General features: G+C 30.7%; 3 protein-coding genes and 1 long non-coding RNA gene across 10 annotated transcripts; 3 read left to right on the forward strand and 1 right to left on the reverse strand.

Annotated features, from left to right (window-relative positions):
* Positions 1 to 408: 408 nt before the first annotated feature.
* LOC149876419 (uncharacterized) lies at positions 409 to 16,967 on the reverse strand. Of its 3 annotated transcripts, XM_090075316.1 has the most exons (4): positions 16,875 to 16,942; positions 5,369 to 5,485; positions 4,297 to 4,428; positions 409 to 4,176 (listed from the first exon to the last, which is right to left on the reverse strand). In XM_090075316.1, the coding sequence occupies exon 4, from the start codon at positions 4,119 to 4,121 to the stop codon at positions 2,760 to 2,762; it is 1,362 nt and encodes a 453-aa protein (XP_089931442.1). In that variant the 5' UTR covers positions 4,122 to 4,176; positions 4,297 to 4,428; positions 5,369 to 5,485; positions 16,875 to 16,942; the 3' UTR covers positions 409 to 2,759. The 3 variants fall into 3 exon arrangements, with proteins under 3 accessions (XP_089931442.1, XP_089931441.1, XP_089931440.1); XM_090075315.1 differs by having other exon boundaries at positions 409 to 4,428; positions 5,369 to 7,877; positions 16,875 to 16,967; XM_090075314.1 differs by having other exon boundaries at positions 409 to 4,428.
* LOC149876420 (uncharacterized) lies at positions 9,021 to 11,406 on the forward strand. The gene is made up of 2 exons (XM_090075313.1): positions 9,021 to 10,650; positions 10,846 to 11,406. The coding sequence occupies exons 1-2, from the start codon at positions 9,516 to 9,518 to the stop codon at positions 11,397 to 11,399; spliced, it is 1,689 nt and encodes a 562-aa protein (XP_089931439.1). The 5' UTR covers positions 9,021 to 9,515; the 3' UTR covers positions 11,400 to 11,406.
* LOC149876421 (uncharacterized) lies at positions 11,561 to 14,615 on the forward strand. 5 transcript variants are annotated; one of them, XM_090075319.1, is made up of 8 exons: positions 11,561 to 11,904; positions 12,112 to 12,196; positions 12,445 to 12,519; positions 12,634 to 12,830; positions 12,895 to 12,963; positions 13,237 to 13,472; positions 13,608 to 13,767; positions 14,194 to 14,615. In XM_090075319.1, exons 1-8 carry the CDS (start codon positions 11,667 to 11,669, stop codon positions 14,337 to 14,339), a joined length of 1,206 nt encoding a protein of 401 aa, XP_089931445.1. In that variant the 5' UTR covers positions 11,561 to 11,666; the 3' UTR covers positions 14,340 to 14,615. The 5 variants fall into 5 exon arrangements, with proteins under 5 accessions (XP_089931445.1, XP_089931446.1, XP_089931443.1 ...); XM_090075320.1 differs by having other exon boundaries at positions 12,910 to 12,963; XM_090075317.1 differs by having other exon boundaries at positions 13,608 to 14,615.
* A 148-nt stretch (positions 16,968 to 17,115) lies between the features above and the next one.
* On the forward strand, positions 17,116 to 22,007 carry LOC149876422 (uncharacterized). Its single transcript, XR_016448723.1, has 2 exons — positions 17,116 to 17,242; positions 20,587 to 22,007. It is a non-coding gene; the product is annotated as an uncharacterized LOC149876422 (long non-coding RNA).
* The last annotated feature ends 4,265 nt before the right edge of the window (positions 22,008 to 26,272 follow it).

Below are 26,272 nucleotides of genomic sequence, written 5' to 3' on the forward strand. Positions count from 1 at the left end.
TTGAATTCGAATCGCGTTCTTTTTAGACATTTTCTTAATTTGAATAGATGAACCAGTCTTTAATTTCTCAATGGTCTTTTTACCTTTATCAATAGCCACGTCTTTAGCAGCGGAGATGGCTGAAAGGGCTAACTCTGTCCCAGCAGATTTTGCAGCTGTAATCGCTTCTTGTCCAATTTTACTTGTAGCAGCATTTTTAAGCAAATTCACTGTTGCTTTTGATACACTTGACGCAGCTGCTCTTTTTATGAAATTTTTAATCATGTCCACAATACCACCTCCTCCAACAACGTTCTTTTTCACATATCTTCTTTTGTTCACAATGAGCATTTTTTAAATAAAAACAATTTTTTAAATAATTTTATCAATAGTCCTCATTAACGATTTATATTCCTCTTTATTAATCTCTCCTTGTCTCAACAGCTCATCGCAAATAGCAACAGCCACATTTCTTGACTCTTTATTCCCAGCATGCCATGCAGCAATACTCAATTCAAGCTTTTCCACCAACGCATTAGGATCGCTCGGAAGAATAATGACACCGCGACCTTTTTTACCTTTTTCAATACGCATCATTTTTTCCCAAATAGGAGCAATAAGTTGCTGATACTTTGGTCTTCTTGATGATTTCGGTTTATGCGGTTGCGAATCAGATCTTATAGCATCACTATCCATTAAAATTTTTTCATAATTTTGCAAATCTTCATCGGTATAGCTCTTTGGTATTGTTAATTCAGTCATCAGCTCCCAAAGACCTTTTGTCCCTTCATACCTTTCACCACCGACAATGATATCATCTCCATCTATTTCAACCTCCATTTTTCCAATATACATTTTATCTCCAACTTTGTTCACTTCGAAAGGCCTTTTCTTTTTTTGATCGACTGACAGGCTTTTGATCATCTTTTCATTGCTCTCGATGATCGGCTTGAACAGCTTGCTCACATCAGCTTGAAAATTCGTATCTGAAATTTTGTCGTTGATGCTGTTCTGATAAATCCTCTTTCGTCTATCATTAATTTCTTTCACAATTTCATCCCTTTTATTCAGGTCTTGTATTTTAAAGAAAAACATCTTTTTAAAATACGTGGAAAAAAAACATAAATTGGTTTTTACGACTACGTTGATCTGTGGAAAAAATACATAAATTGGTTTTACGACTACGTTGATCCTTTTTTAAACAAATTGTTAAACGTTTGAATCGCGTCTTCTCGTCCTTTTTGGATCAAGTTTTCTTTAGTAACTTCATCTATTCCCTTTTTGGTTTTGGTTCGTATTTCATCCATCAAGGATTTAAATTTTTGAAGCTCCCCAAGAATCAATTGAAACTCTGAATCGCTTATTTTTCCGTCTATCAACGCTTTGGAAATGTGCTCGCTGATGGTGTTCAATTTCGACTCAGCCAACACTTTGATCTTCTCATGCTTTTCCGCTTTTAATACCATCTTTTTATTCACTTGACCTCCAACAATCGATAAAAACCCCATGCCAATAGCCACACCTTCACACGCAATCGCTACTGGACTGGCAATAATCGTAGACAAAAGCCCTATTCCAGTCGCACCTAGTGCTATACATAATCCTTGCATTGTATTATCCACATTCGAAATGATTCTAAACACGCGATGGTACTTTTTGCTTAGTTGAACTCGCTTTGCTTTTTCACTCTCTATCTCTTTCTGAATCTCGCTTATTTTCTGAAGCCTATAAACATGTCCTCCTTCATCTATAGGAGCTGATGGAAGAACTGGATAAAGTTTTTCATTCAATATTTCCATTTTTTATTAATAAAAATTATTTTAAATCAATGTAACTAATCTTACAAAGTTTTTCTCCTTTTTTAACAATCACGTCCTGTTTGCTGTTACTATTCACGTCCATAATAACATCATCTACAGACTCTGAAATAATAACTTTGTTTTTTCTATAATTCAATTGATCAGTAATTTTATTCATTAATGTTATCACTGCAACACCTTTCTCCAAATTCAACCCAATGGATAAAGCTATCATTGTATGTGAGAGAGCAGCAAATTTAATGTCTTTCTGGGCAAAAATCTCATATTGTTCGTTAACGTTGAAATAAGGTGGATGATCTAACGTTTTCGTAGACACAATAATGTTGTTTGGTCTTCTTTCCTCCAACTCTCTAACTCTCTCTTCCAAAATTTTTAATTGCAAATCCAAACTGTGGACTTCTGCTGAGGTAACATTTCTAAAAAACTTGTGAGGAGCATGCATTTTACATATTAAAAATAAATTTTTAGATCATTTTTGCAAACTTAACAATTCTTTATTGTTCACCCAAGAGTTGAACGTATCAGGATATCCCAACCATTTGACTAAGGATTTAACATTATCATCATTTGAATTATTTTACTAATTATACCACAGTGTCTATGCAAGTTATTCATGTATGTTTCCAATTTCATATTTCTACTATCCCATCGAAATTTCTGTTCCACTTCTAAAAAATCATCAACCAATTCACTTTCAAAATAAAACATCTTTTCAAGGATATCATTCATATTATCTAAATTCACTGCTTCATGAATACTACAACACAATTCATTCAACATCAATTGGTACTTAGACATGAACCTATTCAAGTCAATATGTTTCATGCTTTCATACATATCAGCTTCAAGCACATTTATTTTTATAATCATCTTATTCATTATCGCATTCATTTCTTTTCTATATGCAAGATTTTAACTCAAAATCAAAAATTTTTTTTCTTGCCATACAAAACGACGCGTCTATTTTTGCAAACTTAACAATTCATTATTATCTACCCATGAGTTGAACGAGTCTGGATATCCCAACCATTTGACTAACGACTTGCTCTTGGTTTTGCGAATGATTTTTTCAATTCTGAATATGTCTTGATGTGTCTTTTGCATCTCCTGCTCGTAAAAGGTGCCTTGAATTTCTTCACCGTTAGCGTCAGAGATTTTATACGTGGGCGGATTCGTATACTGAACTTTTGACACTGTAAAAACCTCCTCAGTCCATCTCGGCGTATACCCCTTTTCAAAATGAGACTTCTTTTTTACAATCCTCACTTGATCGCCCATGGAAAATTTTGGTTTTGCTGGTAATGTTTGATCCTTTCCATACAGACTCCACCAGACCTTATATTTATTCTTTTCATCGCTAGCTTCCACTGGTGTCATTTTGATAGAAGAATGCTTTGTGTTGTTGTAATTTTTCACCATCTCATCCAATACGTCAATGTATTTATTGGTATTGTTGGCTGAAAAATATTTAAACATTCTCTCTTTCATTGTTCTATTCCATCGCTCGACAACAGAACTTTTTTCCTCGTTTTCAGTGGAATACAGTTGCACACCCAACGCTCTCACATGTCTGTTGTAAAACTCTTTTCCTTTGTCTACCCACAATTTAATGCATTTTCTTTCTGTGAAAATCTTTTTTAACGCTTCAGCTACTTCAAGACCTGTTTTGCTTTTTAACGGAACAATCCATCCATACTTTGAAAACACGTCGATCACCATGAGCAAATATTTTACGCCGTTGCTGAATTTTGAAAACGATTGCATGTCCACCAAATCAGCAGCCCATATCTCATCAATGTCGTTCACAATTACTTTTCTTTTTTTAAAATGATGAATCACCGGTTTATGAAGCTCCTCTGCAAGTTGATCCGTCCATTTCAAATCACTCACACCCAATCCGAATTTAGCTTTGGCTTTGATGATGGGTTCGATTATTTTTCGCTCGCTTAATTCTCTCTGAGTAGGATTGGGAATCGAATCCATTTCTTCAAGCATCATTTGATCTGCTAAATTTCTGTTTTGCTTGTCGTTAAAATACTTGTAAGCTAAATCGTGGTGATATGCTGCATTGTCTACTCTATCCACCGGTTTGCTCCACTCTTGATACATGTCCGTTGAAGTGAGCCTTTTGTCTAAATTGGTTCCAGGTCCTGCAAAATTCATCCCTGGAACGTGCATTTCTCCTGGAAACTTTGCCCATGGAAGCTTTATTTTTTTTGAAAAATTGTTGATCGATTCCACCAAGTCTCCTCCGCTAAGCGCATTCGCAGAAACAAACTTGCATTTTGTTATCCCACAAGAGTTGCAAGTTCCTTTCAACATAGTTCTGTTGTTTTTTGTGATCTCGTTTTTCAAGTGAATGGTTTCAGTCTCTCTTCTACACTTAACGCAGTACATTTTAACATATATAAAAACTTTTTTAATATAAAAAATATGGAAGTGATGAAATTGTCGTGTAAAATTGGGAAAACCAAAAGAAACAACAGCAAGCTTTTACCGAGAAGCATTCGAGGAATCATCGTTGGAAAGTCTGGATACGGAAAAACAACGTTGCTGCTCAATTTACTGCTCAGACCTGGATGGCTTGATTATAACCGCTTGCAAGTGTTTGGAAAATCACTATTTCAACCTGAATACAAAATACTCAAAAGATCATTCGAAAATAAACTTCCTAAAAAGGATATTGTTGATTTGTTAACGGATGATGTACAAGACGAAATGGAAAAATTGAATTTAATCCATGAAGATGTTATTAACGATCTTTCAAAAAAATATTCTGACAATTATGATATGGAATGTCAATTTTTCGAAACTGCAGACGATGTGCCTGAACCTGAATCCTTAGACTCGACCAAAAACAATTTAATGATCTTTGACGATTTGCAATTAACTAATCAAAACAAGTGATAAAAATATTACATCCGAGGAAGACAATCTAACGTCGACTGCTTTTACCTCGCTCAAAACTATTTCGAGATTCCAAGACATACCATCAGAGAAAATGCTAACTTTATTTGTCTCTTTAAACAAGACCAAAAAAGCGTTAATCACATTTATCAAGATCACGTTTCCTGTGATATGAAAATAGAAGAATTTAAAGCCTTTTGCAATCATTGCTGGAATGAACCTCACGGATTTGCCGTCATTGATCTCTCTTCTAAAAAGAACGAGGGAAAGTATCGAAGTGGGTTTGATGATTTTTTATTTTTCTAAAACAATTTAAAAAATAATTCTTATTTAAAAAATGTCAGGTATAATCATCGATGTAGATGGAAAATCAAGTGTTATCACCACTGATTTTTTGGATAAAATCGTTTTTGACGAAGGAAAAAGTTATGAAATGGCTTTTCTCGGTCTTGAGACTTACAACAGCATTCCAAATGTAAGCAGTAAAAACAATTCTTTCAAATACAGCATGAACAATGGAGCTAATTGGGAAAACATTATCATTCCATCAGGAAGCTATGACATTAAAGACATCAATGAGTATTTGCAAAGGTCTATTTTAAGCACAATAAAATCAGCTCAACGTGGAAGTTATATTATTGCAAATAAAATTAATTACTCACCAAGCAACCTTCAAATTGGAATCAATCTTAATACTTTAAAATCAACCATTAAACTTGGTTTGAATTATTTGATTGACTTTAACGTGGAGAACAGCATCTCTTCAGTTTTAGGGTTTACTAAAAGAAAATTAAATTCCAATTCCGAATACGAGTCGGATAATATCGTTAGAATTTCAAGCATTAACACCATCAGAATCGTTAACAACGTTATCGGATCATCCTATATTAATGGAACCCAACTCAATTGCATTTACTCCTTTTATCCAAATGTTAGTCCAGGCTATAAAATCATCGAGAGACCAATGCATTTGATTTATTTTCCTGTTAAACTGTTTGAAATTTCAACAATGGTTACTCGTATCATTGATCAGAATGGAGATTTGGTTGATTTTCGTGGAGAGGATATTACAATACGATATCATATTCGAGAAGTGAAATAAATAATTTTTAATACATAAAAAATGAGCAATTATCAAAACATCAAAATTAACATCTCACAGAGTCAATCTGATAAAATTAAAAAAGCTATGCATGATAAAACCGATACTAGCATTAAGCTTTCTCATCAAGACTTGAACGGTAAACATGTTCTCGCTATCACTAATGCGCAATTGAACAAAATTAGAAAAGCGTATGAAGCTGGTAAAGGAGTCACACTCAAACTGAGCAAAAGACAAATTGCATACAACTCAACCATTGAAGGCGGATTCATCGGAGCTCTTTTACCGTTACTAGGTATGTTAGGTAGCACTCTTGCAACAAGAGTAGTTCCTGCTCTCGCCACTGGATTGTTAGCAGGTGTAGGCTCTTCTGCTGGCTCTGCTATGGTTGATAAAATTGCTGGGCGAGGTCTTTTTTACATGAGCAAAAATGGAAAAGGAATGAAGATAAAAACTTTAGGTGGAGAAGGATTGTTTATCACCCCATGGACTAAAAATGTTCACGGTGATGAACTCTTCATTAAAACTGGAAAAGGTTATCAATCTGTTGGAGCTGGTTTATTACTCGGACCTAACTCACCCTTTAATAGTATACCCTTTTTAGGTGCTATTCTATGAAAATCGCTTGTTAAAAAATTCGGATAAACTTTTTAAGAAAATTAAAAAAATGATCGACTTTCAATGGATTGACGTAGAAGGAATTGTTTTACCTAATGAAGCTTTAACTAACTTTCAATTGATAAAGTCTGCTAAACAGTTAAAATTAAAAAACTTTCAAGGCGTGTTTGTCAGGGATGAGTTACCAAAAAAGCCAAGAAAAAAAGAATGTGGTATTGTGAATACAGGAGATTCAAGCACTGTTGGGTTTCATTGGGTGTGCTGGTATAAAGACAGAGATAAAAAATACAGCTTTGATTCTTACGCTCAGCCTCCTCTTGTTGAATTGACTAAATACTTGAAAAGCCCGGTTTATTATAACAGTGAAAGAGTTCAATTTGGTGATACGTCTTATTGTGGTCATTTGTGTCTTTACGTCTTAAAAAAATTGAATAAAGGTCTTGACTTTCAAGAAGTTATCAATACCTTGTGGTGAAATTTTTAAAGAATAAATTTTTTTTAAAAATAAAAAACCATGGAGAATATTCAAAAACACATCACTCATCAAGATTATAAAGACTGCTTAATGAATAAGACAGAAAAGCTTGCAACCATGAACGTTATACGATCACATGAACATGACATATACACCGAAGAAATCAACAAAGTTGCTCTCAGCGCTAACGATGATAAAAGACACATCTTACAAGACGGTATTCACACCCTAGCCCTTGGACACTACAAACTAAAACCATGCTTTACATTTATGGACTATGATAAACTCTTTAACATTATGGAATAAATACTTCTTTGCAGGTTCTGGCATGATATTAACAATGAGATAAAAATATAATAACATCTTGAATTCATTAACTATGGAGAAGACTGGTAATGTCCTGGAATCGATATTGTGTCTTGAAAACTGTCAATGCATATAGAAAACTGTCAATGTCCTAGAATCGATATTGTGTCTTGAAAACTGTCAATGCATATAGAAAACTGTCAATGTCCTAGAATCGGCATTGTCTAGTAGTAACCATTCAAAAACGAAACTAGGTTTGAGCTTCCCCTGGCCCTCAGAAGTTTGCCTCCAAAGTATACGATCATTGATAAGAGAAAAAAAACTGCCTCTTTAAAGTTAAATTTTCCCAGCCAAGGAGAACACCAGGTGTGCACTCGATCCTTTTATAGTAAGAATTATATCTAACATTAGTTATATTCTGATATAATTGTACATTGTACTTACACATTATTACACGTGATTTATAGATGATATTATAATATATGCATATCACCAAGTAATCTCTTCACTTCATGTCCATATTCATCTTCATCTTAACTATCCTCTTGTTGTTCACTTGTACCGTCGCATTTGTAATCCGAAGTCTTTGTCTAAGTACTCGTTACTTTATATGACGTAATGATGTTTATGTTTTTAAGCATAGAAACATCGGAAAGAAATTTAACCCTCTCTAGACAAATAAATAGAGCTTAAATGGATTCCATCATACTTGTTCGCCTACAATTTTGAATGTACTATTACAAAAAATAATGAAAACCAGTCATTAACCCAGTTAACCATCCCAACTGGGTCCCAGCTGGGATTGACTGGGATTGAGCTGGGATTACTGGGATTGGGTTCCGGCTGGGATTTGTTCTGGGTGCCAGATGGGTCCCATACGGTGTGAAAATAACGCCGTAAATAAAATCTGGGTTTTTACTGGGACTGGCATGGGACTTCGTAAATGATATACGGCTGGTTTGAAGTTAGGACGCGTGGTTTAATGGTAGCGTGTATTTTCTAATCAAAGCATATTTTTTGGCATCGTTTTTATTAAAAAGTTTTATTGAAATAAAACTGCAAAATTCTTTTAAAGTGTAACGCGGCTTGATTTAGATTGAATATACACTTACATTTGGAGTAAATATACACAGGAACTTCATTTGGTTTTTTTATTGTATTTTTGTAAAAAACATTTACATATCAGTTTCAATTCTATATTAAAAGTATGAATATGTTAAAATCAATATTTAGTCATCCATTTAAAAAATGAATTCACAAAAAAAAAAAAAAAAAAAAGATGTGACATGCTCTCAAATTTCTTAGATGCCCTGCATATAATAAAATTTTAGATAAGAATTTTAGACTGAAAATCAGACTGAATTTCATAGCCATTAATAAGTTTGAGAGTATGTCAACGTTTACTTTTTTACAGACTTGTAAAATGCTTTATCAAACTGAAGTCATGTTTTTTATTTTTAATGCTATAGACAAATGTGGAAATTTTTTCAAATTTGTTTATATGGTTTGGTGTGCTTACAGTTATGGCTTAGTCACTAAGCCATTACACATTAACTCACTAAGTTAGTGTGTTTTGTTTTAAGTTATCTTTTTCAAGCAAATCTCAATGTTACTGTGCAAAATATCGTAAGGTTTTACTAATTAAACTGCCATATCTAAACTTTAAATATTATCTATAAATACATAAATGTTTTACATTTTCTATAAGTTATAGAGTTGATAATATATTACTTATATTATAAATGCTGTAACTGATATTATAAGTTATAATATCAGCTACAGTATTTATAATATAAGTAATATATTCTATATAAGGTTTTTTATGAAAAAATGTTTAAATTATTTATATTGTGAAATATTTGTTAATAATAGTAAGTAATAGCAAAAATTATTAGGTGTTTTAACCTTTTACTTTATTTGTCTGTAATAATAAAAAATTATTACAATTTGTTTAGATATATTTATTTTTTAATACATTTTTAGAATTTTTTAAAATAAAATATAAATTTAGAATATAAAATCATATAATGGATAGTTTATTGCCTTTTTCATATAATTATCGCACTAAGCGTAGAAAAATAAACACTGCTGTATCTAAACTGCTATCAGAAGTTCAACATAAATTTGAAAACAAAGATTTGGTTAAAAGTTATCAAAATGACTCAAGCTCAAATGATCATGAATATAGCTGCAATGTATCAGAAAGTATTTGTAACACACATGAAATTATTACAACAACTACAGATTTTACAAATCATCAAAACAATTTTGTGCATGAATTTGCACCATTGAATAAAAGCAGAATGTAATGACTCAGTTCCATGCAAGTGCAATAAACACAGTAAATAGCTGTTGTTCAGACAAAAATGAATATTGTGCTTGTGTATCAGATACAACTGATGAAGATTATGGTGATAGTGATTTAACTTTTTTTTCTGAAAGTAATGACTCCAATTTAACTAGTTTCAATAAAAACTTAGCAAGTTGGGCAGTTTCTTTTAATATTTCACAAAATGCAACTACACATTTATTGCAGATTTTGAAACCACTTGTTTCAAGCGTACCAAAAAATGCCAGGAGTCTTCATCATACTCAAAGAAAAATTGATATAAAAAATGTTGCAGGAGGTGAATACTTTTATTTTGGTATTAAATATTGGTTATCAAAGTTTTTGATAATGGTTCCTCAAAATCCAGAATTAAAGGAACTTAAGTTGCATATTAACATTGATGGTATACCAATTTTTAAAAGTTCTAATTCATGTATTTGGCCAATTCTTGGAATGTTTAAAGAAATTTCAGATAATGTTTTCCCAATTGCCATTTTTTGCAGTAATAGTAAACCTAATCCAGTAACTGATTATTTGAAAGACTTTGTTGCAGAAATGAAATATCTAGAAAAGTCACCATTTGAGGATAGTAAAGGTTATAAATTTATTGTAAAACTAGATGCAGTAATATGTGATGCCCCTGCAAGAGCATTTTTAAAGTGTATTAAATCTCATACTGCATATCATAGCTGTGAGCGATGTTTACAAAAAGGTCAATGGTTTGGAAAAATTATTCTTCCTAATTTATCAGCTCCACTTAGAACTGATGAAAGTTTTCATATGCAAGCAGATAAAACGCATCACATTGATAACATGATATCTCCATTTTTAGATTTATCATTTGGAATGGTTTCATCTTTTCCACTTGATTATATGCATTTAGTATGCTTAGGAGTAGTTAGGAGAATGATTAATCAATGGGTGCATGGGAGAAAAAAAAATCAAAGTTTATCAAAAACATCATTAACAACATCATCAGAAAAACTAGTTTTATTTAAACAGCATGTACCAAAAGAATTTTCATGCAAACCTCGCTCAATATGGGAATTTAAACACTGGAAAGCTACTGAATTACGTCAGTTTCTGTTATACACTGGTCCGGTAGTTTTAAAAGGTACATTGCCAAATGATGTTTTTTTAAACTTCTTGGATTTATCTGTTGCTGTACGTATTCTTTTAAGTCCATCGCTTTGTGAAAATTATCTTGATTATGTTAAAAAGTTGCTAACATATTTTGTTGCTACATTTTGTAAATTGTATGGTAAAGATCATTGCGTTTATAATATTCACTCTTTAATTCATTTGCCAGATGATGTTAATCGTTATGGTGCTCTGGATAAAGTTTCTTCTTTTCCATATGAAAGTTATCTTGGAAGATTAAAAAAGCTTGTGCGACGACCTCAGTTTTTGTGTTTTCAAATTGTGAGAAATATTTTTGAAGGACATTTGAATCCCACAGATCAAGTTTGCAATAATAAAAAAAGTGTTTTTAAAGAGCTTCACACTGAAGGTCCAGTTCCTATATCATATCGTCACTGTTTGCAATTTAAACAGTATAAATGTGCTAAGTTTTTTGCTTCAATTAATGATTGTTTTAAAGTAAACGGTAAAGTTGGTGTTATAAGAAATTTTTTACAAGTTCCAAATAGCAAATGCAATGAAGCTTATATTGTTTTTCAAAAGTATGAACTTTTACAACCATTTTTTACAAATCCAATGAACTCTGACTTACTTTCAATTTTTTTTGTAGAGAAGGTATCATGTTTTAATAAAATATTCTCGATTGTAGATTTAGATTGTAAATATGTAAAGTTACCATTTAAAAATGGATTTGTAATTATGCCTCAGATGCACCTGCACTAACTCTTTACTTGCTTTTTTTTATATATTCTTATTGCATTCTACTGTATCTTTTTTTTTTATTAAATATTTTAAATTTATCACATTCCTTGTATAACATACTTTAATATAAAGGCATATGTTAGGGTAAATACTGTAGTAAAAATTATTTGAGTTGTAATTACTCAAATAATTTTTACTACAGTATTTACCCTAATAATAATTACATACTTATTAAAAATATGCCATCGTATTGTTGGTTGAGTGTGATGCCTATTTTATTAGATTAAAATGTCTTATGCAATAGTTTCATTTGATGAGAGTAATGAAACAGATTTTCTTCCATTAAACTGGATTGCTGATGGTACCTTACTGAGTGATATTCCTATGCGAATTAAAAAGCATCATTTAGTCAAGTTTTACTGGCCTCCTCTAAAAAATCCAGAAAGTGTTTCTAAGGCAAAAAGTCGATGTTTAGAAGCAGAGTTAAATTGGCCAACTTATACCGCACGAATTTTGGCTACTGCTGGTAACTTTTTTTTATAATTATATAAACTTTTATTTTGCATGACTTATACATATGATTAAAAAATGTATTGTGATATAAATTATTTTTCAAGTTATTTGTATTTAAATTCTAATCATGTCATTTCACATTTAAACTGATGAAACAAATCAATGAAAGTCATTCCTAGTCATAGACAAACATTAATATTAAAAAATAATGTTGTATTAGATTCACTTCAGGAGGCTCGTCAGAAAGCAATATTGGCTGAAGACACTTCGAACCTCGAAGTTAAAAATAACAGAAAACAAAGAAGGTGAGTTCCATAAAATTTTGTGAGTCTAGAAAAACTGTACGAAATGATCTTGAAGAATATAGCAATTATAAATCTTTATATATGCAGACTATATGTTTTATATATACAATATATTTATATATATGCTATTTTTTATACTTTATATATATATGACTATATGTTTATATATGCAGCAGTGTCTATGTGACACTTTGCTTTTCTACTCAAAGAATTTATTAATTTCTTTAAATAATTTATAAAATATTTAGAATAAATATTATACAAGCTGATAAAAGCGATACAAGCGAAGTTGACTCTGATTGCAGTGAAGAGTTTATTGAACAGTAATCTTTTGTATTAGCGATGTTATTGTTAATATTAATAAATATATATATATATATATATATATATATATATATATATATATATATATCTTTCTTTTTTTTTTTTTTTATTAGGAACAAGAAAGTTATTCCAGTGCACAAAAAATTTAAACATTTAGAAAAATCTACTTTTTTACCCAAACCAGAATGTTCATCTCCAATTCATATTATACCAAAGCCAGCTCCTCCTTCATTTTTATCAGTAAAACATTCTGATATTTTCCAGCAATCTGATTGGAATGAGTGTGATATTGAAATTACTCGTCATAATAGTGAGTTAATAAGTTTTACCATTTTTGTTTATTTGTTTTTTAATTTATGTTTTGATTATGCTAGTTGCGCTTGATTTAGCAACTGTTGTTGAAAATAAAACATATATGCCGACATCCAGTTCCTCTGCTAACAGTAAGCTTTTATGTTTTTTTCTATATTTATTGTTAAGCCAATTTTTTAATGTAGCTAAAAAATATTTTTTTTCCATGAGTTGTATAATAATGAAAAAAAATTTCCAGGAAAAAATGTATCTTTTATATCTTCCTTTTCATTTTAGTATAGGAAAAAAAATTTAATAACTTATTGAACTTGTTTGTTATTGATAAGTTATTAATAAGTTTCATAATTATCAAAATTATCTAAAAGTTTATTTTTCAAAATTAATGTTTATTTGTTATTTTATAGCTGCAAGTACTAGTCAGACTAACACAATATTAACTGCAATTTTGACACAAATTGAAGACATAAAACAAACCCTAAAAGTCCATTCTGCTATTTTGCAAAGCCTAGGGCAACGAGACCAAGGCATAAATGCAAGTTTATGTCAGCTTCCAGAAGATATTAGATTACCTATTTTGACACATGAAGATTTACTGATAATGGATCAGAAGTTGGTAGATCCTCTAGTGAAGAAATGTATGGTTAGTAAGATAAATGTTTTCAAATAATTTTTTTTTTTTTCATTAAGTATTTTTTTGTATTATTAGAATTTTTTCAATAATTATCTAACTAATTTTTAAAATTATTTTCTAACTAATTTTAGACTTTTTGTGTAGATTAAAGTGATAGCTGAAATTGGTGGAGTTGATCTTTGCAACTTTATAAAACGATCAATGAAATTTCTTCTTGGCAATGATCTCTCTAGAAAGTTAAATCTTACTAGACAAAATCAAAAGCAACCATTTAAAACATTGAATTTGTTTGAAGTTCTGTTTAGTGAGTCTATACATATACATGTACATACATACATACATACATACATACATACATACATACATACATACATACATACATACATACATACATACATACATACATACATACATACATACATACATACATACATACATACATGCATGATGCATGCATGCATGCATATATGCACTGTAATACATTGTAAAATTTAATCAGCTTGCCCACTTTTGTTTTGATTTTGACCCTGAAATGGTCATAATCAAAACAATTCCAATTTGTGAGCAGTAATCTATAACTTTTTGGTGGGTTAGCATTGGTTTTTTCAAACCAACAGGTCATGACTTATTTATTTTTTTGTCAACTAAATTTATTTAGTAATTAAACTCATATCTATGAAGTGTACTTCAAGCTATTGTCTAAAATTTAAAAAAAAAAAAATTTTTCTAGGTAGTGTGAAAGTCAATGCAACAACTCAAGATGCAAATAAAAAGCAAGTTGAGGCAGAACTTTCAAAGTGGTTTTCTAATTCACGGGACCGTGGTAGTGATTGTCGAAAAAAGGGAAATAATAGATTAAAAGATGTCACCGGATAGTTCTTTGCCGAATATTTTGGAAAATAAAATTTTTATTTAAAATTATTTTGATTTTTAAATTTGTTGTTTATTTTTAATTTATAAAATTAGTGTAAAAGTGGACGAAAGCACTAAAGAAGCGAAACGATAAACTTTATAGCAGAATTTTTGTCATGCGACTATGGTGGCGATATGAGAGAACTACTGTGGCAGAATATTACTGTAGTAGAACAGTTTTGCTTCAAATCATTGTATAATAACAGTTTTTTGTTGCATAAAAATATCATGAAATTCAAATCTGTTTTTTCAATTGATTCGTAAAAATTAAGTTAGACCTAATACATTTTATTGTCCTGACAGCGAATTTAATATAAATAACCTTTACTTTTTAGTTTTATATAAAAAATGCGTCGCTTTTTAATCAAAATATTGTCACATTTCGCAGATTCGAGATACAGAAAATCTGCGAAAAACAAACTAAAAAAATGAGAAAACCCGCGGTAAATGAAAAAGTGTCTGGGTTCAATATGGGATTTCCCGTCAAAAACCCAGACTAATCCCAGATGGGACCCAGTTGGATCCCACTGACAGAATCAAGATGGGACCCATAAGGGATACCCAGATGGGTCCCAGTATTTTCCCCAGTTGGTTCCCATCTGGGACCCAGTTGAAATGGTTAACTGGGAAGGTTCTAAAGAAATCCTAAAGATGTCAGCAGAAATGAAGACTAAAAATGTAGAAATATTTACATCATTTTTTTGACTAACGGAATTCATAGCTGTTAAAAGCAAGTCAGAATGATGGTCTATTTTTATGGAATAACTGCTTGGTTTCATGTTTTCGAATTTTGCATTTAATTACATTTAAAAGACTACATTAAATACACAAACCTGCAGAAATATTTAAAAGGTCATTATGTAACCCATTGGGTAATTTCGTATTAAATGACCTATGTGTCAAAGTTCGTTACTGGTTCAGCTGCCTATAATACGGCATAACGAAAGTCTCCACTAATATGTAAAACCAAATCTTTTGATATATAGACCTTTGCAGTCTGAATGTTTTGATTTGCAATGAAAGCGAATCCTAAATTCACTTCATTTAACAATTGAAGAAAAATTGAAGCAAAATTTATGCAAAACAAAACTTGTAACACTAACTAACCAATTAAGATGAATGAAACAAACTAACCAATCAAAATGAATTACTACTCAAAAGATTTACCACTCAAAGTTTGCACTTCGATTGGAAGTTTAGGGGGTAATTCTGGATTTCTAGCCTATTTCATTTTAATGGCAGCAGACGAAAAGTGTAAATTTTAATAAACTTTTCAAGATTCATAATAAAAAAGTTTACTGAGTCAAAAAAAAGTTTAAAAGATAAGGATTTGTCAAAGATAGACAGGAGAAGGAAGAAAGTCTACAGTTGTCACACGTGGGCTCGTCAGTACCACCAGAGCCGCATTGGTTGGAACCGATCAAGTCAATAAGAAGGTTAAAAGTAAGAACATTGGTCATACTCCACAATTAAAAAGTTTCTTTTTGCTGACCGTCTAAAGGCTCTCAGACTGGAAAATCGCTAAAAGCTCCTTCATATGTTGAAGAAAACTTCTTCATGTGTTGAAGAAAGAAACGCAAGTTTTGTTGTTCTCAAACTAAAAATATTTCACTCATAATTGATTACTGAGAATAATGCCAAGGATTTTTCAGATGCCATCAAATCAGTCCAAAGTCTAAGCACCCTGCACAGACTATGGCTTTAGGACTCATTACTCTTTGAGAAGAAAATATGCTACCTGCCTTTTTTAGAAAGGCTTGAAGATGGGTGGTAAAGAATATCCAGACTAGGTTTTGAAGTCTAATGCCCTTCCTTGGATGGTTGCAGTTGACACTTCAGTATGGTTTTTTAAAAAAGGTGCCGCTAATCAAGGCCAATGAAAAGTCAGACACTTAAATATCCCGATGAAGTCCGCATGGGGTAAATTGGCCTGTCAGTGACTGCTTGTTTAAAATCGAGCAGAACTTCTTTAAGATTAATATAGAATTCGTATGCACTATTTTTTTTTTTTTTTTTTCTTTTTTTTCGTTTACATTTTTGTACTGCAACCGTTTGTAAATCTAGATAGACCGTAAAAATACTGTTCAAAAAGGTAATATATGAAGTATATGAAGACTAAGAAAAGTTGATTCATTTTTAAAAATATTTACAAGATCTGTAAAAAAGATAAACGTATTTTTTTTATATATATATTTTAAAAATCGTAAGCAAACGACTGTCTAATTTTTGCGAGCGTTTTGATTGAATGGAGTTTTTTTAAAACGTTGCGCTAAGCAAATAAAAGTGGCCGAATCATTTGCTGAGATTTGTTACGCTTAAGTTTGTTCTCAGCGTTTTCGGTTTTTGCAACATCTTAGATTTTTTAAAAATTTTCGATTTTAAAAGTTTTGAAAAATAGAATGCAACTAAATTTACATTTAAGCCATTAAAATTTTTTAAACATTATTCATTTTATATTATTTATTATTAATTATTTTACATAAAAAAAAATCATCTTACCTAATAATGTTTCACGAACCATAAAGTTTTGCTCGATAACCCCGCATTAAAATCGTCTCAGAGATTTCAATTCGAAACTTGAGCTTGTTTTAGTTGTTTTTGTAATTTGATGACTTAATTTCGGTTTCGATGATATGACTAAGTTTCGATTTAGCAACTCAAAATGATTGGCTAAATTTATTTTACCCCCACATATAATTTACGCAGGATGAAAAAAAAGCAAGAGAGTTGCAATGCAATCATTCTAAACTTAACCTTCTTTACGTAATTCGTTAAAAACACAATCGAGGATTTTTTTAAAAATTATCTTTGTTCGACCAAAGACTTTTAAACTCGAGTTTAACTCCAGTAACTAGACATACTAGAAGGTAAACTCTATTTTAAAACTCTTCTATTATGTAAATCTTCAAAGAAAGAAATCAAGACAATTGCCTTGATTTCTTTCTTCGAAGAATTCTTTCTTCGTTTTAAATGTGTTTGGGATAGGGGTGAGCGGATTGGTACAAGGTGAGCATTGGGTACACAAACAAATGAAGCGTTTTTTTCCAAACAGCGTTAAGTCACAAAATTTTGAAAACTGAGATAAACGTTGATTAGTATGAACTTTGAGGCTATCAAACCTCTGACGCATTTCCAATGACGCATTTCCCATGAAAACACGAGGTATTTAAAAATGAAAAGTTATTTTACTGATTTTTTATATTTTCTATGATAAATCTCTGAATAAATTGATTTTACTAAAACGAGTATTCATTTGAATCAGTATTTGAGTACATGACAGTTTCAGAACCTGAAAAAGGATAAAAACGGAGTAGAAATTAAGAAAATCGGAAAAAAAAATAAGAAAAAACGTGACAAATGCTTCATATTTTTAACGTGACAAGGTCATGTTGAAACTGTTTGATATCAAGAAATTGAATACAAATACGGGAAATAATGAGAATCAGGAAACATTGAATTTTTACAAAATAGTTGAGGAGATGTCTTCATTTTGTCAATTGAATGTGAAGATGAAAAGCAATAAGCTTTCTAAATAATTATTTCTCTTGTTTTTTGTTCCAAAATGTAATAAATCCATACTTTTGTACCAAATCGAGTTATGTACAGAATTGAGTTGTTAAAATGACTATGTTCTAAAATACTGAGATTTGATTGCTTCAATGTTTTTGATTATTTTTTGTATGCCAATTTTTGTATGCCGTTAAATTAAACTACGGTCTTAGGACATTTTTTGAACTTGTTTGTAAGTAAGTAATATGCAACTATAGTTGCATATTACTTACTTACAAATAAGTTCTAAAATTGTCCAAGACCATAGTTTGAATCTTGGCATTAATGTTGACAAATTTCTGTCAGATTATATACTTATTGAAGTAGACTCGATGAAAGGATTCATGAAAATGCATCCATCACTCATTTTACGCAAACCTGAAAATACAAGTCTTTCACAAGCAACAAGCTTCAATCAGATCAATGTATGCAAATTTTTTGTAAATTATGAAAAGCGTTGTAAAAATATAAAATTCCACCCAATCACATTTTTAATATAGGTGAAATGAGTTTTTGATTTTGAAAAAAAAGGTTACTGATTTATAAAATCAGTATCTAGTTAGAAGTTTGGTTTAATCAAAACGATTTCTCTTTCTAATATATTTCTCTTTTTTAACAAATTTACCACCATAAAGATTTGTGAAATCTGGAATGCCTCCTTCATTTTAATTTAAACCCACATGAAGATCTGCTATTTTGGCGATCCAGATATTACGTATGTGTCAATTAAAAGTTGCCATAGTGTTTTCAAATCTTATGCAAAACGGAACAAAAGATCGCATCAAAATATGAAAACTATTGCAAAATAAATCAAAAGAACCACGGAATCTTTTAAATAACTGTTGATGCAAACTCCTTGTTTAGATTATGCAGAACGAGCTGTATCTACAGAACAAGGAGAAATGATCACATTTAATTCCATGTTCAGAGCAACTAGCAACACAGCCGGTTTTTATATTTCTACAAGTTCATCATAAAAAGAATTTTTAAACAGTGCACCAGGAGGTAGCATAGGATTAGCTAACTCTTCTGGTTGGATAAATGGAGTTTGCTTCATTGAAGCTTTGAGACATATCCAGAATCACATTAACTACACAAAAAATAATCCAATATTAATTTTACTAGACAATCATGAATCTCAAGGTACTCTTGAAGCAATTAAGTTTTGCAGAAAAAACGGAGTTATATTTGAAACATACCCACTGCACACATCGACCACAGTTTCTTGATGTAGGGTTATATGGGCCATTTATAGGGAAATTAAAAATTGTTTTTAACGATTGGATGCTAAGTAATCCGGGTAAAACTATGATTATTTAGAACTTTTTTGCTTTAATTAACACCTATTTAGGAGTATTTTCATTAAAAAATATCATATCAGCATTTACTAACACTGGTAACTAGGCATTCTGTAGTTCAATTTTTTTAAAAATGATTTTGAGTTTGCGTTTATAACAGATTGCCCTGATCTTAAAACAATAGTTGGAGAAAAATCTCCTGCTGTAGTTGTTACAACAGAAAAAGGACAAGCATTACAATCTAACTTATATGACAATACACTACAATGAACATCAAGCAGTTTATTAACTCCAAAAATTATCCATATCCCAAAACTGCAGGGTACAAGCAAACTAACAATGGAGAAAACGGAGGTGAAGCTATAATACTCACAGATAATTCTGAGAAAAAAAGAGACTTGAAGAGAAAAAATTGAAAAGACTCTCGTAGCAATAACCTAGTGTCTAAACTTAATCAAAACAAAAACAAAAATTTTTTTAGCAGAGTTTTTCCAATATACAACATCGTTTATTCAATTTACACATATTCGATGTATTCGATGTGCTTTCTCCTTTTTATGTACACATTTTCTTCATAATGTTTATAAAATATCTTTTCATACATGCTGTACTTATTTTTAATGAAATTTCTCAATGTATTAATGTAAACGCGTTCTGTACCAATGCTCCCTTTAATATTTACCAATACTCCCCTTGAAGTGTACCAATGACCTCCTCATAATGTGTACAACGCTGTTTAGAAAATCCAAAAGTATTGCACAACCATTAATATTTCTGAGCTTAATTTATAATAAAATTTTGCTAATAGCTTGAAAAATAGCAAAATATATTTGTTTCCGATTTTTTCTGAAATTTTTTTTGTTTTCTAATTTCTTATCGAAACACACAATGCTTCCCCCCTCCGCCCTACATTTACATTTACAAAAACATACATCACAAAAACATAAATTACGTAAAGAAACTTGTGATTCACATTTTTGAAAAATAGTTTCTTAAAATTTTAAAACAAAGTTACTTAAACATTTTGGAACCGAAACGTATATCCAATTTACTTGTAGTAGCAAGCACGGACATGCATTGTATTGATAAAAAAACAAAATAGATTTGTCAATAGTGCGACCAATTATAATAGGCCTTGACATTGTGCAAGAGACCGCGAAAATAAAAGGCCGAATAAAACTTTTGCTGCTTGATATCAACTAAAAAAAATTAATTTGACTAAACTAAACGTGTTTTTAATAATAATTAGTTTCTCCAATAATTTGCCTGGTTGTTCATGTACTTTTGTAATATTTCTTTATTTTTTTTCTAAGACATTTCAAAAAAATTTTCATATTATATTGTTTAATTCTTTTTTTGCACAGACGTGGGTCGCAGTGTATCATGAGTGTTGTGTCATCATCTTTAGGCCAACACTCTGTAATTCCTTTGCCTTTACACAATCGCTGCATAAAAATGGGTAGCAGGAAGAAGTAAACAGCAGCTGAACTAAGCTAACTTCAGGATAACTAAATATTAACATCATATGATAAGTTATTTTCTTGAAAGTTTGTTTTTAAGACAATGATCCAAAACATAAAAGTAAACTGTGTACAAACTAAAAATCTGCATTACGAAAAAAGTTCCCAGTTTTCAAATAGTTTAAGAATTTACGACTTGTCGTACGTTTTCGTAATAACGTAATTTCGTAATCGTACGGAACTAAACGTTCATAATGCAGCTGTCGAGTACAAGCTATTTAAAAGAATTACAAGATCGTGAAATCCTGACTCTTGTCATGGACCTATAAGAGATGGACGTGCAACCTATTGTTTTACATCAAAGAGGCCGCAGAAATCAGCGAGCCATGCGAGTTTCCGACAAACTCTAAATTTTCACCCGTCAACAAAGAAAACTACTAAAATGGCTGCCCACAGATTTAAAACAGAAACTCTGATCACGTGGTATTAGTTTAAATATTTATATCATTTGTTTAATAAAACTATTCAGGATAAAGTAACTACTTCACGCGTCGACAAATTATTAAACAAATTACACCAAGGAAAAGGAAATTAGTTGTCGGCACGAACAGATTTTCATCATTTTTCCAAGATAAACGTTTGTAAATTAGGGAACTTTTTTCGTGTAAACAAAGTTCCGTCAATAATAAAATAGACCTGTTAGGATAATTTTAAAATGACTAAAAAAGGTATAGCGAAATATAAAAAAGCTTAAAGAAAATTTTTTGTCAAAATCTGGTTTCATTCAACTCCTTGGTACTTTATTCACCAGCCTTAATTTTGTGTATTTTTTTAGTATTTTTTCCGACATGTTGCCATTTTTTGTCTCGACCACTCTATCAGCTTTATAATATATATTCCGTTATGCATTGTCTTTTTTAGTAGGTGTATTTCCTAATGGGCTTTTTTGTAATTCATTTGATAATCCAAAACCTTTTAAAAAGTTATTCAAACTTATAATTATCTTGTAAAATACGCCCAGAGATTTCATGTTTTCACTTTTCATATTTCATATATTATTCCATTGGTCGTAAAAAGTATATAATAACCAATTTGTTTTTTTCAAATAAAATTTAGTTTATATATAGCTGGTAAATCATGTTTTGTTAAAATTAAATACTTAGTTATTCTTGCGATCGGCCATAAATTTGCTACGCTAAGTTCTTTAAAACTGTGACAAATTTTTTTTTTCTTTATTGTATTCACATTAATTTTAAGTATAAGTTATTTATCCTTAACTGTATATATTTCTGTTGTGAAACATAAAAGTAGAAAATTCTATAATATTCAAGTCTACAGCAATATAGTAGATGGAGTAGTTCCCTGGACATGAAACCAGTATGCTCTAGGTAGCTACAAAACTAGTTGCTATTTTGTATTATTTACTATATCTCTAGTTATACATGTGCTAAAGTAGTTAAGTAAATGATCTCAATTTCTTTGTTATCATCATCGTTATTTCTTAAAATATTAGGAATTTCTAGCTATATAAAGTTAAGCTAAAAACCTGATTCTATTACTGTTATCTTGAATAACTAAAAGGAAGTTGATTTAACTGGTTAGACGAGACCAAAAATTTTCGACGAATCTGACAGACTTTGATATAATTTAATTTGTATTGCTTAAAACAAAAGATTTGTAACAATACGCAACGAGCATGGTTCGCAAAAAAAAACAATAGGTTGCACGTCCATCTCTTATAGGTCCATGCTCGTGTGAATTAGCCAACCCAATCTCCAGACCTCAACCAGATTGAGATGAACTGGATTGGAAGGGTAGAGTCAAACCTCTAAAAATGTGCTCTGGAATACTTTGGCGGTTAGAAAAATATTATGACCAAAATCCTTCAATAATCTTTTGTCGGTAGAGCAAAATCTTTTGTCGATCGCCGTAAAAAAATCTGCGCTGCAGCAATGAAAAACCGTTGAAAATATTTTGACAAAGCTAAAACGGAATTTTTATTATAAAAAAACGTTATAAGTTTCAGCTTTTCAAATTTTATAAATTTAACAAAAAATAACATTTTGAAAAAGATATTGAGACTTTTCTAGATGTTTTTTAGATGTAAAATAATTTTACCATGTTACAAATCTTTTGTCGTTAGAGTATATATCTCTTTTTTAAAAAAAAATTTACAATACATATCAAGTTATGTAGGCTAAGAAGTAAAAATGTAAAAGAAAATGTAACCAGGAAAGTTAAAAAAATGTAAACCCTTAAGAATTGCAAAAAATACAATTACTTCAGTATTTTAACCGTTGACTCACTGTTACTGCCAGCAGTGGTAATAAGTGCATGATTTTCCACAAGATATTGGGATGTATCGCTCTGCATCACTTTTTTGTCATTATAAGACCATACTTCCGTTACACAAAATGTCCTGTATGAAGACCTGTAAGTGGCACCTTGAAAAAATAGAACCCAAAATAATGAATATTGCACCGGAGCATTATTAGGGATTTGAAGTTCATCCCCTCTTTAGGCTATTCAAATTATCTCCACCTGTATGATAATAATTGGTTGCATCATCATAAATTTAATTTCAGTTTTTTTAACAATTCAGCAGTTTGATGTAGCAATTGTATCTGTTGATTTGTTACAATAATCCATTGCTATTAATTAATATATAGATTGAATATAATTGAATACAAGTGTATCAGCTTTTATAAAGATGACTCATTTATTTGGTAAAATATTTTGAGATCAGCTTGTGGCTATTATTTTCCAATCTCAAAAGTTGCTCAGTATTAACTTAACTAAACATCATGTTTTCACAGTGTACATCTCTAAAGAACTCATAATTAATTAATTTACAACATCAATGTATGATACTTTTTGGTATTCGTTTGGTTAACATAAACATCATCATAAAAAGGTATTAGAGATAAAAGTGCAGGTTTAGAATTACAGAGAATCATTTGCTTGAAAACTATTCCTATTTGTTCTTGTAAGGGCTCTTTACCCTTTTCAAAACATGACTGATTAATATCTTTTTTTTTTTTTTTTTTTTTTTACCAACGTGTTTACCAAGATTTGCACAGTTTTCTTTTAAGAGTATCTAACTATGTATGGTCTATATCAACAACTTCAACTTATGGTACTGATTTTAATAAGGTAGGCAACATCCTATGGGAAATAATGCTTGGTTACAGTTTCAGAGCTGCATCAATAAAAAAATAAAAGTAGCTCCAATGTATGAAAAAGGTTCACCGCAGCCAATCATGCAGTTGCGATGAGTAGCTATACTTTTGCAGCTATATAACTTAAGCACAAGTCTATCCAAGGACGTATTAATAGATGGACGTTCAACGCATTATTATAAATCATAGGTGCCGCCAATTAGCCAAAAGCTATGCGTGTTACCGTCAATTTTCTAAATTCATGAAACAGATATTCCGACTTCTACCCCTTCAATTTTCCGTCAAAAAACCTCCCTCAGTAAACCCATTATAATTATGCATTTTCTGAAGCTCATGGTTATAAAAGATAAAAAAAATTAATCAAGAATAGCTCACTAATCTGAAAAAGGTTGATTTGAGCTATAAACTTTACTTGTTAAAAATTTAACTGTGTTTAAACTTTGACGTCTAAAACTAGGCTTTTGCAAAAAGGCTATGTATGGTTTACTATAATAGTGTTAGGGTGGCGTTTTTTTTTTTATTTTTTTATCCTTTTTATTATGTTTCTCTATTAATTAAGGTAAGGAGTGGGTAAAAGGGAAGGGGATGTTTTAGGTTTATTGTTTAGGGTTGTTGGAGGTTGGGATCGAGGTTGATGGTCTGGGGAGTACTTGGTTAGGTAAGGGCGAGGTTTGGGAATAGTTTGGTTAGGAATGGGCAAGGTTTAATCTAAAAGGGCTAAACTTATAATCGCCGTCCTCAGTATATTCTATAGTATAATAAAACTCAACAAATGTTATATTAATGTGTAATGGTTAGCACTCTTATTCTTATAACTTTTATATAATACAAATAATATTCTCTTACGCTTCTTGCAGTGTTCAATACTGTTTATAACAATTTCTCCTCTTTCTTTTATATCTTCCTTTATTACAAATCTCTTCTTCTAATTAAATTTTATTCTCCAACAATCAATATTAAAATCTTCTTTTCTTCTTTTCTTCTTTTCTTCTTTTCTTCTTTTATTCAACTGCTTATTCCTCAAGATACTCTTCTTATCACAAATTTGTTTCTCTTCTTTAAAATCTTCTTTAAATCTCTTAATAACTTTTTCTCTTAAAAAATCTTTTTTTAAATCTCTTTAAAACTCTTTTCTCTTAAATTTCTCTTTTAAATCTCTTCTTCTAAAGAGACGACCGTACTCATCAGTCGCTCTAATCTCTATCTCTCCAAATCTCTACTCTTAACTTCACTTAACTCCACTTAACTCTAATCCTTCTCCAATTCTTCTCCTAACAAAAACTCTTCGATTCTTTCTTTTTTTTTGAGCTTTTATAATTTTTGCTTGTTTTCCTGTTGCGATATCTTTTCAGTTATTTATATGGCAGGTTGATGAGTCTTCATGTTTACGTCTTTTCTCAGTTGTTTTTTAACTTTTCTTCTTTCCGTTTTATTGTCCACTTACGTGATAGATCGGTGAATCATCTTGTATAAGTCTTTTTTGATCGTTGTTTTTGACTTTTCTAATTATCGCTTTATCGTTTATGAGTCTTCGCGTTTACGTCTTTTCTCAGTTGTTGTTTTTAACTTAATTCATTTTGCTTTATCATGTATTTATGTGAAGAGTGGACGAGTCGTCTTGTATGTGTCTTTTCCAATTGTTGTTTTTAACTTTTCTTATTATCGCTTTATCATTTACTAGTCTCCGCGTTTACGTTTTTCCACAGTTTTATTTAACTTTTCTTCTAACGCTTTATCACTTATTTATGTGAAGAGTTGGTGAATCATCTTGTGTATAATTTTCTATTGATCATCGTTTTTATTTTAGTTCTCCCTCCTCACAATAGATAGAATAAAGTGAAACAAATTTTCCTTGTTAAATTGAAATTGCTATGATATAGTTTTATGGTTGAAAAAGATGTTTTTAGTATTCTTTTCATCCCACTCTCAAATTATGCTTGCCACTTTAAGGTTCAAATCGGAGAGTTTTTTTATTTTTTGCCGGAAATATGGATCTTATTTGCCTCGTTTTTTTTTTCTCTTGAATTTGTGATTTTTTTTTTTTTTTTTTTTTTTTTTGTCCTAGTTATAAATTTTCTTATTTTCGATACCTAAATCGCATTTTGTCTACATGTATTATAACTAAAAGCATCTTAACTCTTTCATGCGCTGGGTTGTTGTATAACAACAAATTAAACTAAGCTTCCCCAATTCAAATGGTGCATTCTAACCGATTGAAAACAATATCATTTTATAAAGGAGAGTTGAAAAAGGCTGTAGAAAAAGTCTACTTTAACATTTCATAGTACCGCTGTCATTTTGTAGATAATTTTTTTATGGGTTTTGTTAGTTATGGGAAAATAATTGGAGCATGAAAGGGTTGAAGTTCATAAAAAACTATTGATTTCAGAAGTTGGAAAGAAATATCAAGT

Source organism: Hydra viridissima, unplaced genomic scaffold, assembly GCF_058129835.1.
Source record: "Hydra viridissima isolate aposymbiotic clone 2 unplaced genomic scaffold, HvirCarnegie_v1 scaffold_20, whole genome shotgun sequence".
Taxonomy (NCBI): Eukaryota; Metazoa; Cnidaria; class Hydrozoa; order Anthoathecata; family Hydridae; genus Hydra; species Hydra viridissima.

Bases quoted from the DNA above. Each gene is read 5' to 3' on its own strand.
- LOC149876419 (XM_090075315.1), bottom strand. From the start codon at position 4,196: ATGTACTGCGTTAAGTGTAGAAGAGAGACTGAAACCATTCACTTGAAA.
- LOC149876420 (XM_090075313.1), top strand. From the start codon at position 9,516: ATGACTCAGTTCCATGCAAGTGCAATAAACACAGTAAATAGCTGTTGT. The intron at 10,651-10,845 runs GTACATTGCCAA...TTCATTTGCCAG, and splicing joins TGGTCCGGTAGTTTTAAAAG to ATGATGTTAATCGTTATGGT.
- LOC149876421 (XM_090075317.1), top strand. From the start codon at position 11,667: ATGTCTTATGCAATAGTTTCATTTGATGAGAGTAATGAAACAGATTTT. The intron at 12,964-13,236 runs GTAAGCTTTTAT...GTTATTTTATAG, and splicing joins ATCCAGTTCCTCTGCTAACA to CTGCAAGTACTAGTCAGACT. The intron at 13,473-13,607 runs GTTAGTAAGATA...CTTTTTGTGTAG, and splicing joins CTCTAGTGAAGAAATGTATG to ATTAAAGTGATAGCTGAAAT.